The following is a 14,686-nucleotide window of genomic DNA, read 5'->3' on the forward strand; positions in this document are numbered from 1 at the left end:
AGAATGTGTGAGGGGAGTGTCCCAGTTTGGAGGAGGAGTGGATTGGGTGGACCTGGGACATGGCTGGGGAAGTCTAGCTGAAGCAGGGGCAGGAGTTCCAACTGGAGCTGGATAGTGGGAGTGAGGGGCCCACCTCTGTGTGCCGTTTGGACTGTGTAACCAAGGGAGTGTGCAGCCCTCCATTAAGCGGCTGCCTGTGATATGCGCATTCAGCAGCATAGGGCAGGAGACAGCAAGGAGATGCTTCTTACATGTTTATGGCTTCTACAGTACCAACCAATGGCTTCATGCAGTGGTTCCCAAACTGGGGTTTGTGAACTCCTGGAGGTTCGCGAAATGTTACAGGGGGCTCTTGGGGATTTGTTTTGCTGTTTTTCAAATTAAATAGGCTGCTAGTGTTGTTTTTAAAGTTATTATGAAGAACAAATTTAAGCTTTGTTGTATCGTGTGTTGTTTGCCTGGACTGCTCAAGACCTGAATGCTTGTGTAGGAGGAACTCTTTGAGTTGGCTTCTTAAATACCTTCATGCTGTTTCACATTTGATACTCCTTGATGAAACATAGGAGCCTTGTCTTATAACTGGCTTAATCAAAGTGATACAAGCTAGAAAAGTGAGATCTTGGAAGAGTGTTGCCGTTTTCATAATGTAATAAAAATACTGTAATGATAAATAATAATTAGTAATAAATAGCGTAATAAGCATGTCATAAAACAAATTTTATATCTCCTAGATCACGGCTTTTATAATTTATGCTCAGGTAAGGGAGAAAATCCCTGCACACGTTCATTTTTAGGAGGGGGTTCACGAGACTTGACATTTTAGTGAAAGGGGTTCGCGAGTAGTTAAAGTTTGGGAACCACTGGCTTAATGGGATGGGAAAGAGACCGTGAGCTGGAAATATTGGTTCAGGGGCTACATGTTGCAGGGAATGTTTGTGTAGAGGGTGGAGAAGGAGAAAGACACACCAGTCTTCTCTCACCTGCTAAAAGTTATGTAACAACCCTGTAATAAAACTGTCACGGTTTTGGGACATAAAGCATGGAAGAGATTTCTCTCACTCGTCCTGTTAGCGGCTGCTCATTGTAAACATTTCAAAGTACAACCACTATCCCCTTTCCGCTATAACAAAATGTATGGGAGGCAGAGGAGCACTTAGGGATCACAAAGCAACCATGCATCCTAGTGGAAAGACCATTGGACTGGAACTATTCCTAGCTCTGCTGCTGGCGCTGAGTGAGCTTAGGTTAGTCATTTCATCTCCCTGCGCCTTGATTTCCCATCTGTAAAATGGGGATAAATGATGTAAATATGTTTGAGTGCTACTGAGGAAAAGCACTATATAAAAGCATGCCCTCTTGGGGTTTCCTCCTCCTGGATGTGATTTCTGCAGACAGTTCCACGGTCAGTCTGTCCATAAGGGCGTCAGAGTCTTCGAAGGAGTCCGTCTTCTCCAGCTCCTCCATCCAGGCTTTTTGCCATGGTGTGGCAGCCCTTGCCCATGGCTGCCGCTCCTCTGGCTGCCCCGTCTTGGCAGGCTCGGGCTGGGTAGCTGCTGCAGGTACAACCTGCTGCCTTGTTACCTCCTGAAGTCGAGAGCGGTTCTCAGTCGGATCTTGAGGCAGGGTCACTGGTGTGGTAGGGGGGACTTCTCCCAGTGTTGCTGGGGCAGTGCTGGCTCTTTCAGGAGGGAGGGGGTTTCTAGAAGTGCTGGTGTTGGATCTGAGAGGGACGCAGTCTTGCTTGGAAGCACTGGGACCGGTGCTGGTTCTCCTGCAGGCAGCTTTTAACTGGGGGGGTCCTTGGTGGAACATGGGATCTTCTGAGGATGGGGTCTCACTGGGCAGCCCTGGAGGTAGTGCTGGATTTTCTAGGGGCGAGGTCTTGCTGTGCGGTCTGGGGTCTTCGGGCAGCTCCTCCGTCTGCTGCGTCTCACCGGGCAGCCTGCGAGGTGGTGCTGGCTGTTCTGATGGCAGCGTGGTGCGAGGTTACATGTGGGGGAGCACTGACCTGTCTCGTGTCGGTTTTGAGCTGGATGGTCTGTGTGAGGTCACTAAGCCATCTAGTGAGGTCGCTGCCTCCTCACAGTGTGGTCCAGCATGGGGATTCTGGAGATAGGGCTGACCCTTCAGGCTGTGGTGACCTGTTTGTCGGTCCCCGGGATGGGGGTTGTCCTTCCCTCGGTCGGTGGTTGGGATGCCCTTTGTGGCTCTGGGGACGCTGGCTGGGGTGCTGCAGCTACAACTACAGGTTGTTCCTCCCTGGCCTGGCACCCTGAACCAGGGAATTTTCCGGATCAGGGGAGGGTCTTTCATAGAATATCAGGGTTGGAAGGGACCCCAGAAGGTCATCTAGTCCAACCCCCTGCTCGAAGCAGGACCAATTCCCAGTTAAATCATCCCAGCCAGGGCTTTGTCAAGCCTGACCTTAAAAACCTCTAAGGAAGGAGATTCTACCACCTCCCTAGGTAACACATTCCAGTGTTTCACCACCCTCTTAGTGAAAAAGTTTTTCCTAATATCCAACCTAAACCTCCCCCACTGCAACTTGAGACCATTACTCCTCGTTCTGTCATCTGCTACCACTGAGAACAGTCTAGAGCCATCCTCTTTGGAACCCCCTTTCAGGTAGTTGAAAGCAGCTATCAAATCCCCCCTCATTCTTCTCTTCTGCAGGCTAAACAATCCCAGCTCCCTCAGCCTCTCCTCATAAGTCATGTGTTCCAGACCCCTAATCATTTTTGTTGCCCTTCGCTGGACTCTCTCCAATTTATCCACATCCTTCTTGTAGTGTGGGGCCCAAAACTGGACACAGAGCCAGCTGCAGGGCTCTGCTCCGACAGCAGGTGCCAGCCCAGCATTGACAGGGCGGGGATTGGTTGGGGGGGAGGCGCTCAGGGGAAGAGGCGGGGCGGCTGTGGAGCCAGGAGTGCAACCTGTGTCCATCAGTGGGGTGCTGGGAGCATGGCCGTGGGGCTGCACTCCTGGCCCCACTGTCAGCTGCAGTGCTGTGCTCCCGGCACCCAGCCAGAAGGCTATACAGCCACTTTTCCTCATCTTCCCCTGAGTGCCCCACAGTCCCCATTCCTCCCCCTCCCTTCCTGAGCTTGAACACTGCTCCAGAAGCTCTGGGAGGGCGGGGGAGGAGTTACTGAGTGTGGGGCCCTCGGCTCTTCTCTGTGAGCGATTCAGCCCCGGAGCACCCTCTAATGCTGGATAAGGGATGTTGCCGGATGCATGGAAGTCCGGTTTAGAGAGGTCCAACCTGTACTGTAAGTAAAATGTGGAATTTATTCTGCCATCACCTGAGTTGTTGATGGTTGGCTGGATGAACAGAGAAGCTCATTGGAGCAACTTTTCATTGAGATATTGGAACCCAAACAGGAGAACACCCCCCAGCATAATGATGGCTAATGAGCTTCACCTGCACTATCAAACTGGTGGGTCATGAACCATGACTAAGGAACAAACACATGGAACATCTGTTTACCAAATCAGTACTGTATTTGGTGCTCAATGGGAGATGCCAGAGCCTGCTCATGGGTAAACTGTAGAAGAGGTTCTGTAAAAGGGCCAAATTTTGTAGCTCAATGGCTGGAGTGTTTGGTTTCCAGTAAAAGATATGGTGAAAGACCTCCTCATGTACATTTGTTTCTATTGTAAACTAAATATCTCTTTGAGTAGAGATACCAGGAGCCAAAAAAGAAAAAGAACCCAGAACCTGATCCGTGCAAGGAGTCGGGAGAAAATACCACGCATATTGGTGATAGCAAGCATCTGGGAGAGAAAAGGGGGGAGCGACTACATACTATTATAATAAAAACAAGTTTTAAAACCCAAAGACACGTTTAAAGGAAAACCTGAAGTTAAAAGAAAAATAATGTAGCTAAAAGTTGTTTTGTTAAGTTTGTCAGGGATCCAAGTGGAGTCTTCAGTGAGCATTTAAAATAACAATCACTTTAGTCACAGATTGAAGTAAAAATAGAAAAAGCTTTTCATGGTGGTTTCTATGTTTTTTGAAAGTGACTCACAGGGCCTGAGTCCTCATTTAAGAGTTAGGTCCAAAGTATTTTGAACGTAAAGAATTCAATGATCAAGCTCATTCAACGGCAGAGCTGAGCAAAAGTCAAATTTTCCATCCAGCACAGAAATTCCGATATTTCAACTTTTGTTTTCATTCCGAAGCGTGACAAAAAGATGAGGTGTCAATTTTTGTGGAACAGAAATTAAAAAAAAAAATCAGTCTAGAAATGAAGGAACTTTTGGTTTCCGCCCTCTCAACCCAAATGAAATATTTTGCATTAAGCTTCACCTTCCTATTATTGTGCATTGCCTCCTGCAATTGTAGTTTGGGAACCTCACGCAGCCACTCCCCCCTGTGCCCAGGGTTCCTGCATGGACTAGGTCTCCCATGATGCAGCCTCCATCCTCCCATGATGCATCACACCTTTTGGTCAGAGGAGAGCCCACACTGCACTGTGGGAGATGTAGACCTCCAGGGAGCCTAGCTCATAGAAGAATGATGACCTGAGGTATAACTCCCATAAGGCAATGTGCTAATAGGGACATACAGTTGAATGAAATGTTTTGGGTCAGTTCAACAAAAAAGTTCTGATTTAGGTTGAACCAACCCAAATCAAAAAAGAAAAAATCATTTTGATTTTTCTGATGAAAAATCAAAATATTTATGCAAAATCAAAATATTCTCACACACAAAGTTTCTATTTTGCGGAAGCTGCATTTTCCTTCAGGAAATCATTCCAGTGGTAAGTTCTTGACCAGCTCTTGACAATAGTCTCTGCACATGCCATTAGCTGCCAGAGCAAATTCTTCTAGTTTAAGTATTGGAGCATAAAATGTACATGATCAAGTAACAAACTCGGTTACTGCTACAGACCTGCAGGTCTCGCTCCTCAGGAGAGAACAGGATGCTGCAGGTGCACTCAGCAGGGGGATCTGTAGCTTAGTAGTGACTCCAACAGCCAGGGGGAGGGAAGGAAAATGGAGACGGGAAATCCCTGACAGGTGGCTTTTTCTCACTACTGGTTTGTGGATGGGCAAGGGTCTTTGATAGCAGATGGTTCCTGTCTACTGCAGGCCATGTAACGGAGAGTGGCACCTTCTCATCATCAAGAGAGAAGACAAGGAAGAGGCTAAACAGCAGGGATGGTGGGAATAAAAGGATAATACAAACAGCTCTGAGATGAGTCCTATCCATCCACAAACTGATAGGGAGAGCTCTGAGACCTGGATAGAGGCCTGGTGGGGTAGATGGCGACAGAAGCACCTCAGCCCTCCAGGTTATGGATCTGATGTTCTTGGGAGAGAAAAGGGGAACCTGCATTAGGCGTTAGTTTATTGGCTAAGAAAAGGAAATGAGAGCAACTGAGAAGTTAAAGCAGGTAAATTATATTAAGAGGTGAGTCACAGTTTGTAATTACAGATTGTGGCTGTGATGTAATAAATTGCCAGTGTCCTAAAAGTCTTTTCAGGGTACCCAGATTGTCTCTGGGGATCTCCGCTTTGCATCTAATTTCCTTGTAAAAGTCCAAACAGTCAGAGGTGAATGATCATTCCCTGAAACCAAATAGGCTGACAGCTTCTACCCACATGGGCTTTTCCTCTGATGACAGAAAGTGAAGAATGCCTTTAGAATCTCTGACCTCCAGTCATTATATACAATGGCCAGTTGCTTTGAAATTAGCATTTTACAAGGATTTTTTTTAAAATGAATGAAATATAAAATCCCTCTGACTAAGAAAAGCTTCTGAGAGATTTGTTGTACATCGACACCACCAACTGGAGATCACCACCAATTGTATTTCTCTGTGTTCTTTTTATTTTATTTTATATATATGCATTATGACAACTGAATGTTAGAATTAGTTAAAGTGGGATAAATGTGTTAGTGGGAATAAAGAACTGATAACTAAGGATTATAAGTAGATGTAATAAGAAATGTTGGTGATTTGTGTTGTTCCGTGGTATAGTTTCTGGACCCCAGTGCTGGTCTATGTTAACCACTTCCAAGACTGCATGTGTTCTTTGTGTTCAGTACATGCCTAGTATATTTGTTTATCTACACCTGACAGATAAACTGCCTTGTATTTACATGTGTGGTTCTGGGGGAATTTATAAAGTGTTGGCCAGTTAAGAGCCCCATGTGTCCTGATCTGAGAAATACTGTCCAAGGAAAAAGCTGACTTGAAAAGAACCTAGCATTAACCTTAGTCTGCTAACACTCTGGCTAAACACATTTCAGATTGGCTAATCTAGTTTGTTACATTTCAGCTTGAAAATCTAATCGGCCCCCTGGAAAATCAATAAAATAGCCCCACATTGACACAGCTGTGGGTTACGCTTGGTATTATATGGTATTGGGCCAATGTCCTTTGCATAGAATTCTACCATGTGCAGCAATTTCATCTCTATTATTATTAAATTAAATTGTAATGGGCTTCTTCTCCCCCAGTGGCTGGGCTGCAGGGGGTTGTGGCGAGAGAGAGAGAGAGAGAGAGAGGCTGAGGGAATGGGAAATTGAAACAAAGTGTTCTTATGGTTGGTGGTGCTGCCCGTTTCTGCTCCGTGGGAAACAGGTACTGCTGTGTTAAGACATTTTTCGATTTTAGGTATTGTGGTCTAGCCTCATTCCTTCCAATACCCCTGATGTTACAATATATATTGTACCAGTGTGGTTCTATGGTGGGGGTACAAGGGATTATTCCCCTGGCCGGCCATCTACAATTACTTTGTCATGCTGTTGTGAGGTTGGTCATTTTTTGTTTCTTGTCTGAGCCTGTGAAAGGTTGTTTTGGAAGTGGGTAGTACTGGAGCCAAACTGCTCTTCTTGTATCTCCCTGATTTCATCATTTATAGATGGCCTTAAAACCACAGCAGCTTTAAGGAGCTTCTTTCTGGGCCTTTCTTTCACATTAATAAGTACTTTTGTAGGGTCATAATTATTTTCTGACATCTAGCTGTATTAGGAAGACAGCCTGAAATATAGGGCATGTATCAGAGGGCTGGTATGAGTCCTAAGGCCTGGGTTAAAGTAATGATCAAAACTTGGTAATATAAAGCAAAGTCAGGTTGTGAACAACAGGCAGGCCCTGCTCACAGAATTTGGCAAGCATAGGGCTGATATTGCTAGGCACAGAACACTCGTGCAAGCACATTCCAGAAAGGTGGTACCAGAACACCTTGATACAGGCAAACTCCCCATAGATAACAAGAACATAGTGACCCATCCTAAGGATAAGGTCAGGATGACAGCATGACAAATAGGGATGTTATGATCCAACCAACATGTACAATGTAATAGCGGCACCTTGATACGTCAGGAGTGAGGTGTAACTTGTTTGTATCTGTATATAAAAATGTATCGCAGAGGGGCTGTCTTTGTCCAGCTTAGGGGGCACTGGAAAAGCCTGCCACTGACTGAGTTTAGTCCATTGTCAGGGGGCACATATTTGTAGTAAATCCCGTAGTCTACTGGAAATTATTACTGTGCTTCGTTTTCCAATAAACCTGGTCGTGTGCCTTCGTACCTTATATGATTCTGTGATCACTGGGGGTTCTCTTGGGGTCTGCTTTGCCAGCTGTCTATGCAGAGCACACAGAGGGAGCACATGCATGCAGCCAAACAGTTATCAACATTTGACCGAGTGACATCTGACAACAATAGGCAGTATTGCCAATTGCAGAAGTTCAAAAGTCAGACTTCAAGATCCCAAAATCATGATTTAAATTAATGCTTTTGTGTTTCTTTTTCTTAGCCTGCTAGTTCCTGAGTGTGTAGGTTACACATGGTTCACATTCTTAATCTTTTCTCCACAATCCTGAGGGCCTAGAAACATAATTATCAATAAATTTTAAGCTGAAATTCTAAATTATTCACATGACTCCAGGAGCTGAGGCCCAAAAATTCCAAGTATTGTAATCATCACAATAAAATGGCAGGTGATGCTTTGCAAAGTGGATTGTGTAATATGGCTTCCGGCACCTAAGTTTCATGAACATATATGGTCAGTAATCAGTAAGGCTAGAATATACCCCACACACAACAGCCAGCATGTGTCTCTCAAAGGGAAGTGTTCTGTTTAACCAGTGCTTTGAAAGCATATGCCACAATATAGTCATCATGCACGAGGACAACCCCACCCATGACCAATCAATTGGAATTTTGGGCTCTACGTTAATCTCAAGTTAGTTCAGTGCTAGTGCCCAGTGACAATATATATATTTTTTAATTCCCTAAAGATTTTCTCTCATATGTGTCATCCCAGGGCCATCCTCTACATTCTGAGTAGAACACTCAATTATGACAGGTTTCAGAGTAACAGCCGTGTTAGTCTGTATTCGCAAAAAGAAAAGGAGTACTTGTAGCACCTTAGAGACTAACCAATTTATTTGAGCATAAGCTTTCGTGAGCTACAGCTCACTTCATAAAGCTCATGCTCAAATAAATTGGTTAGTCTCTAAGGTGCTACAAGTACTCCTTTTCTTTTTACTCAATTATGAGACGTTAAGGCTCCTTTTGCTGAGACATTTTAACATGCTGTCACAGGGTGCACTGTCCCTTTAAGGGAGCTGCCAGATTTAGCTCTGTGGTCTTGGTTTCTACCCTGATGGGAGTTTCTGGTTGGTGTAATCCAGAGGGACGCCAAAGTGGAACTCTGGTTAAATAGCTCTGCCTTAATAACCTTAACCATATAAAAAAGACAATGTCCATTAAAAAGGCACATTTCTGAAATCAAGAAACACAAGAATGAACACAGCTCCCTGCAAGAGAAAGCCTGGTTGTGCAGTTAAAACCCTGGATGAGAACTTGGGAGATCTGTATTCAGTTCCTGACTCTACCATACACTACCTGTTTGACCTTGGGAAAGTCATTCCATCTTTCTAGGTCTCATTTTTTCATATGAAAAGTGGGAATAATATTTCCTTCCCCTTGCCTTTGTCCTGGAATGAGACGGTCACACAGCATAAAGGGCTGTCTCCTCTTTCAGGGTTCTCAGCCCAACACGAAACTCCCAAGCAGAAATCTGCCTCCAGAATAGGCTGTAATCAAAGTGCAATGCAGACAGCAAACTCTCTGACTTTTACACAATTCCCTCCTTCCCAAAACTACATCTCCACCAAACCTTGCGAAACCCAATAAAACTAACACAACACGTGTCACCCCAAGACTAAACCTTGCTTAAGTGCTAAAAAAGAACTTGGACAACTATAAGACAACTGACTGGTGACACCTGCCAATACAACATGTCTAGTGCCTAACACACTGAGGCCCTGATCGCAGCTGGGGCACTTAAGCAATACTGTAATACACTAATTACATGACAAATCTTGTTGAATTCAGAGTTAAGGGTGGCAAGTGATAGCTTATGCCCTTCTCACACTTCAGAAAACTAGGAAATAGAGAGTGAAGGTAAACACCCACACAACCTTAACTCTGCCCCTTGGAGCTGGCAAGAGTCACTGGAAATAAGTGCATGCACTCCAGATAAATTTACTGTGTTACGTGTAATTGTATTGAATAGTGGAGGAAGAAGCTCAAGCAACCGGGAAGAGCTGTGACTGTGATACAAGGAGCTCTGTGTCTGAGTCTTCCTCCTGTATATTCTCAAAAGAAAGAGGTTCATGTAAGCCATGAGGTTCCAGTTGGCATCATTCCAGTAGAGAATTGTGGAGGTTGTGTCAGTAGCAGGGCACTGGGTGCTATGGCTATTGTCAGTAGTGAGGTGGGATGTGAGAGCAGTCTGTGGATTTAATGATGGGTAGGGGAAAGTACAGGTTGAGGTGGTAACCTGTGTGCAAGTCTGAAGGGATTGTAAAGGGTATGAAGGGGTTGTTAAATTTTACAAATGTGGCATTCTCTCAGCGGAGTAGGCTCAGTGTTTGAGTGTAGGGCAAGGGCAGGTAGCATCAGTCCAGCAAATGAAATGACAGATTGCAAAAGTGTATGTTATGGTCATTCTGAGACATCATTCAGAGAGGGCAGAGTTAAGGTTGTGTGGGCGTTTAACTTAATTTAATTTTTCCCACATATTTAAGTTCATTCTCAGATTTCCCACCTCAAAGTTGAAGGCTCAGACTGGTGTTATATGGCCCATTCAGTTAATGAGATGTTCACAGCTGAAAGAGACTACCGCATGGGGATGAGTATAGCCTGAAAAATAGCTCAGATATATGAACTGCTCCATTCCTTTCAGTGGTTGTTCCCTTCCCCCTCCTCAGTGCTGCAGAGTTTCTGATATGTTCCAAGCGTATCAGTTCTTAGCTCCTTGCCCCAGTCTCAGCACTTTGTTCTTGGTGCATCTCTGAACATGCCATTTCTAAGCTATTGGGCAGGGATTCCCCAGACCTTGGCTCTCATGTGGGGTAGGGAAATGGGCTCAGACACCCACAGCAAGCAATCCCCCTGTCACATGGCTCACCTGAGGGCAGCAGGGATGGGGGAGGACACATCGCTGTAGAGGGGCTGGGGAAACACAGGTTGTGGCTCACACAAACTATTTTCCCCCTGTGCCCATTGCAGACCCTCATGTCCCCCTCTCCAGCTCCCATCCGTCTCCTTCCCACTCCTGCTAGACCCCCATTTTCTGAGCCTCAACCCCTCCTCCCACCTATTCTTTCACCCCCAATTGTCCTCCCCTCCTAACAAGCAGTTGCTTGTGTAGTTATTTTATTTTCAAACAATAGTTTCAGTGCCTTCTGCATATTTTGCCACACTCAGATCCTATTTCCCTCCAATTAAAATCCCCCTGTAACAGAAGCAGATTGGAGCAATACGCCTGCTTCTTTTACTTCAGATTTCTGCCCTGGGTTGGATTTGGACTCACAGTGCCAGGGGTGGTACTCAGATGCAGTTATTGTAACATTCCCCGGAGATACCCAAGTCCTGTGATGGGTGGTTTTCCAGATAGTAGCCTCTCCCTCTCTCTGCCGGCTGTTACTTACTCCAGTCTCTGCAGTTTGAAGTTCGGGTGTGTCAGCCCCTTACACAGCAGCCGCACTCCGGCATCTCCCAGATTATTACCACGCAGGTTCAGCTCTGTCAGGCTCTGGCTGGTTTTGAGAACAGGGGCGAGATCCCCGCAGCCAGCGGCTGTCACACCGCAGCTCCGCAAGCTGCAGGAGAGAGAAAGACGGAGAAGGGAGATCATGATATGAATGGGGATCGTCACAGCTGCTCAAACAGGTGGCCCCACCCACCAGCCACTCTGCCTGACCAATCAGCATCGAGAATGAGCCAGAAATCCTGCTACAGACTCTGTCCGAAGACCCACCTTTTGTCCAGTGAGAAACAAACAGTGGGTGGGACTTCCTGTCTAAACTCCACCCCTTGCCCTTTGCCCTTCACCAAGCAAGAGCAAGAATAGGGAGAAGGGCCGAGACACCTCCAACCTCTGCCACGGACGAATGAGGAATAACCTTTTGGGAAAGACTCCTTCCTAAGCCCCGCCCCCTCACCCTTTCCATTGGCCAACCACAATTCAGAAAGAGTAAAAAGTTGCCCTTTAAGTCCTGCCCACTCAGCTCCTGACCAATCAGGTTGGTCTTACCACTGATCAGCCCCAGGACGGTGCGACCCAATCAGAGCAGGTCCATTGTTACAGGGCAGCTGTAGGGGGAGCCCCCTCCTCAGACAGCTGGGCCAGGCTCAGAGCAGCAGTAGCTGGGAGATCCTGACCCTCCGCGATCACGGCACAGACGTCTCCTGTCTCTGCCCTCCCTCTGACCCTCAGGCCTGGGGAGGAGAGGCAGCTGCGAGGCCCAGCACTGGCAGCATCACACCCACCTTCCTCTGAGACCAGGGATCATCAAAGCATGAAAGACAAGGAGAAGAAGATCCCCCTGGCAGGGAGTTCCCCAGGGTTTGAGGAGGGAAGAGCCCCTGAAAGGAGGGCGACTGTGTGACGCTTTTTGCAGCGCCTGTTCCAGAGTCTCTGGTGAGGTTATAAAAGCAGAAGTTTTGCTGGTTTCTGTAACCCCCCTGCAGAGTCTGGGCTCCTGATGGAGCTGCTAGCCAAGTGAAGTGGTAACCATGGCAGCAGGCTGGCTATGTCCATGTGCACTTCAAAGACCACCCGCAAGTATAACTGTCTTTGTCCTCCTTCGAGGCCTCACAATGAGCGCCCTGCATACCCAAACATGATCCCACCCCCACCTGCTAAATCTTGCACACATGTTGAGAAACCCCTTCCACCAGAGCTGTCATCTGCACGGCCTCCTTCATCACCTCATTTGCCTTAAAATATTGTTACTCTGCCAAATGGGGAGGTCTGACGGGACCCCCGGGGTGCAACCTGTAACTGTGGGACCGCGGTATCCCCTTTACTCTCTATTTTGGGTGGTCTCTCACAATGCCAGACTGGTGGCAAGCAGCAAACCCCTCCAGGTGCTCTCACAACTCAGTACAGCTGCGTGTGGAGCCTCATATCCAGCTAGATTCCGTGAATGCTCACAGAGCAACGCATGAATCACAGAGAAAGGCCTCAACGAAATCCCCCCAGCTCCATGAGTTGAACTTTAGGAATATACCGTCTTGCACTGCTCAAGATCCTTTCTTGAGAAATGGAAGTTTATTGATTGGAAATTAAATGGAAAGTGGACATTCACCAGCCTTTGTAAACTGAGCAGATTTACAGACCACTTCAATCAAACTCTCTGGTAAGGATAAACATTAAACTAAGCCGTGGTCTACACTAGGAGTTGTGGTCAAATTTAGCAGCGTTAAATCGATTTAACCCTGTACCTGTCCTCACGACGAAGCCTTTTTTTTGACTTAAAGGGCCCTTAAAATCGATTTCCTTACTCCATCCCTGACAAGGGGATTAGTGCTGAAATCGGTCTTGCTGGCTTGAATTTGGGGTACTGTGGATGCAATTAGATGGTATTGTCCTCCAGGAACTATCCCAGAGTGCTGCATTGTGACCGCTCTGGACAGGACTCTCAACAGGACAGGAAAAGGCTCGCGAACTTTTGAATTTCAATTTCCTGTTTAGCCAGCATGGCAAACTTCAGGTGACCATCAGCAGAGGTGACCATGATGGAGTCCCAGAATCGCAAAAGAGCTCCAGCATGGACCGAACGGGAGGTACGGGATCTGATCGCTGTATGGGGAGAGGAATCCGTGCTATCAGAACTCCGTTCCAGTTTTCAAAATGCCAAAACATTTGTCAAAATCTCCCAGGAGAATGACAGGACATGAGGACAGAGGCCATAACAGGGACCCGAAGCAATGCCGCGTGAAACTTAAGGAGCTGAGGCAAGCCTACCAAAAAACCAGAGAGGTGAACGGCCGCTCTGGGTCCGAGCCCCAAACATGCCGCTTCTATGATGAGTTGAATGCCATTTTAGGGGGTTCAGCCACCACTACCCTAGCTGTGTTGTTTGACTCCTTCAATGGAGATGGAGGCAACATGAAAACAGGTTTTGGGGACGAGGAAGATGATGATGATGAGGTTGTAGATAGCTCACAGCAAGCAGAGAAACCGTTTTTCCCGACAGCCAGGAACGGTTTCTCATACGGACCTGGAGGCAGTACCCCCCGAACCCACCCAAGGCTGCCTTCCGGACCCACCGGGCAGAGAAGGGACCTCTGGTGAGTGTACCTTTTAAAATACTATACACGGTTTAAAAGCAAGCATGTGTAATGATTAATTTGCCCTGGCATTCGTGGCTCTCCTAGATATACTCCCAAAGCCTTTGCAAAAGGTTTCTGGGGAGGGCAGCCTTATTCCATCCACCATGGTAGGACACTTTACCACTCCAGGCCAGTAGCACATCCTTGGGAATCACTGTAGAACAAAGCATTGCAGTGTATGTTTGCTGGCGTTCAAACAACATCCGTTCTTTATCTCTCTGTGTTATCCTCAGGAGAATGATATCGTTCATGGTCACCTGGTTGAAATAGGGTGCTTTTCTTAAGGGGACACTCAGAGGTGCCCGTTCCTGCTGGGCTGTTTGCCTGTGGCTGAACAGAAATGTTCCCTGCTGTTAGCCATGGGGAAGGGGGAGGGGCTAGCCACGCGCTGTGGGGAGGCAAAATGCGACCTTGTAACGAAAGCACATGTGCTATGTATGTAATGTTAACAGCAAGGTTTACCGTGAAAGAGTGTACCCATTGTTCTATAAAATGTGTCTTTTTAAATACCACTGTCCCTTTTTTTTTTCTCCACCAGCTGCATGTGTTTCAAGGATCACAGGATCTTCTCCTTCCCAGAGGCTAGAGAAGATTAGAAGGCGAAAAAAAAGCACTCGTGATGAAATGTTCTCTGAGCTCATGCTGTCCTCCCACATTGACAGAGCACAGACGAATGCATGGAGGCAGACAATGTCAGAGTGCAGGAAAGCACAAAATGACTGGGAGGAGAGATGGCAGGCTGAAGAGAGGAAGTGGCGGGCTAAAGAGAGGGCTGAAGCTGAAAGGTGGCGGCAGCGTGATGAGAGGAGGCAGGATTCAATGCTGAGGCTGCTGGAGGATCAAACCAATATGCTCCAGCGTATGGTTGAGCTGCAGGAAAGGCAGCAGGAGCACAGACCGCCGCTACAACCCCTCCTCCCCAAGTTCCATAGCCTCCTCACCCAGACGCCCAAGAACGCGGTGGGGGGGCCTCTGGCCACCCAGCCACTCCACCCCAGAGGACTGCCCAAGCAACAGAAGGCTGGCATTCAATAAGTT

General features: G+C 46.9%; 1 protein-coding gene across 1 annotated transcript in view; it reads right to left on the reverse strand.

Annotated features, from left to right (window-relative positions):
* LOC125638524 (NACHT, LRR and PYD domains-containing protein 12) overlaps positions 1-14,686 on the reverse strand; it is a 200,602-nt gene that overhangs the window by 13,909 nt on the left and 172,007 nt on the right. The window contains exon 11 of the mRNA XM_048854409.2: positions 10,960-11,130. Coding sequence (XP_048710366.2) covers positions 10,960-11,130 — 171 coding nt within the window. The remainder of the gene's footprint in view (positions 1-10,959; positions 11,131-14,686) is intronic.

The sequence above is a fragment of the Caretta caretta genome, chromosome 6 (genome assembly GCF_965140235.1).
Source record: "Caretta caretta isolate rCarCar2 chromosome 6, rCarCar1.hap1, whole genome shotgun sequence".
NCBI lineage: Eukaryota > Metazoa > Chordata > Testudines > Cheloniidae > Caretta > Caretta caretta.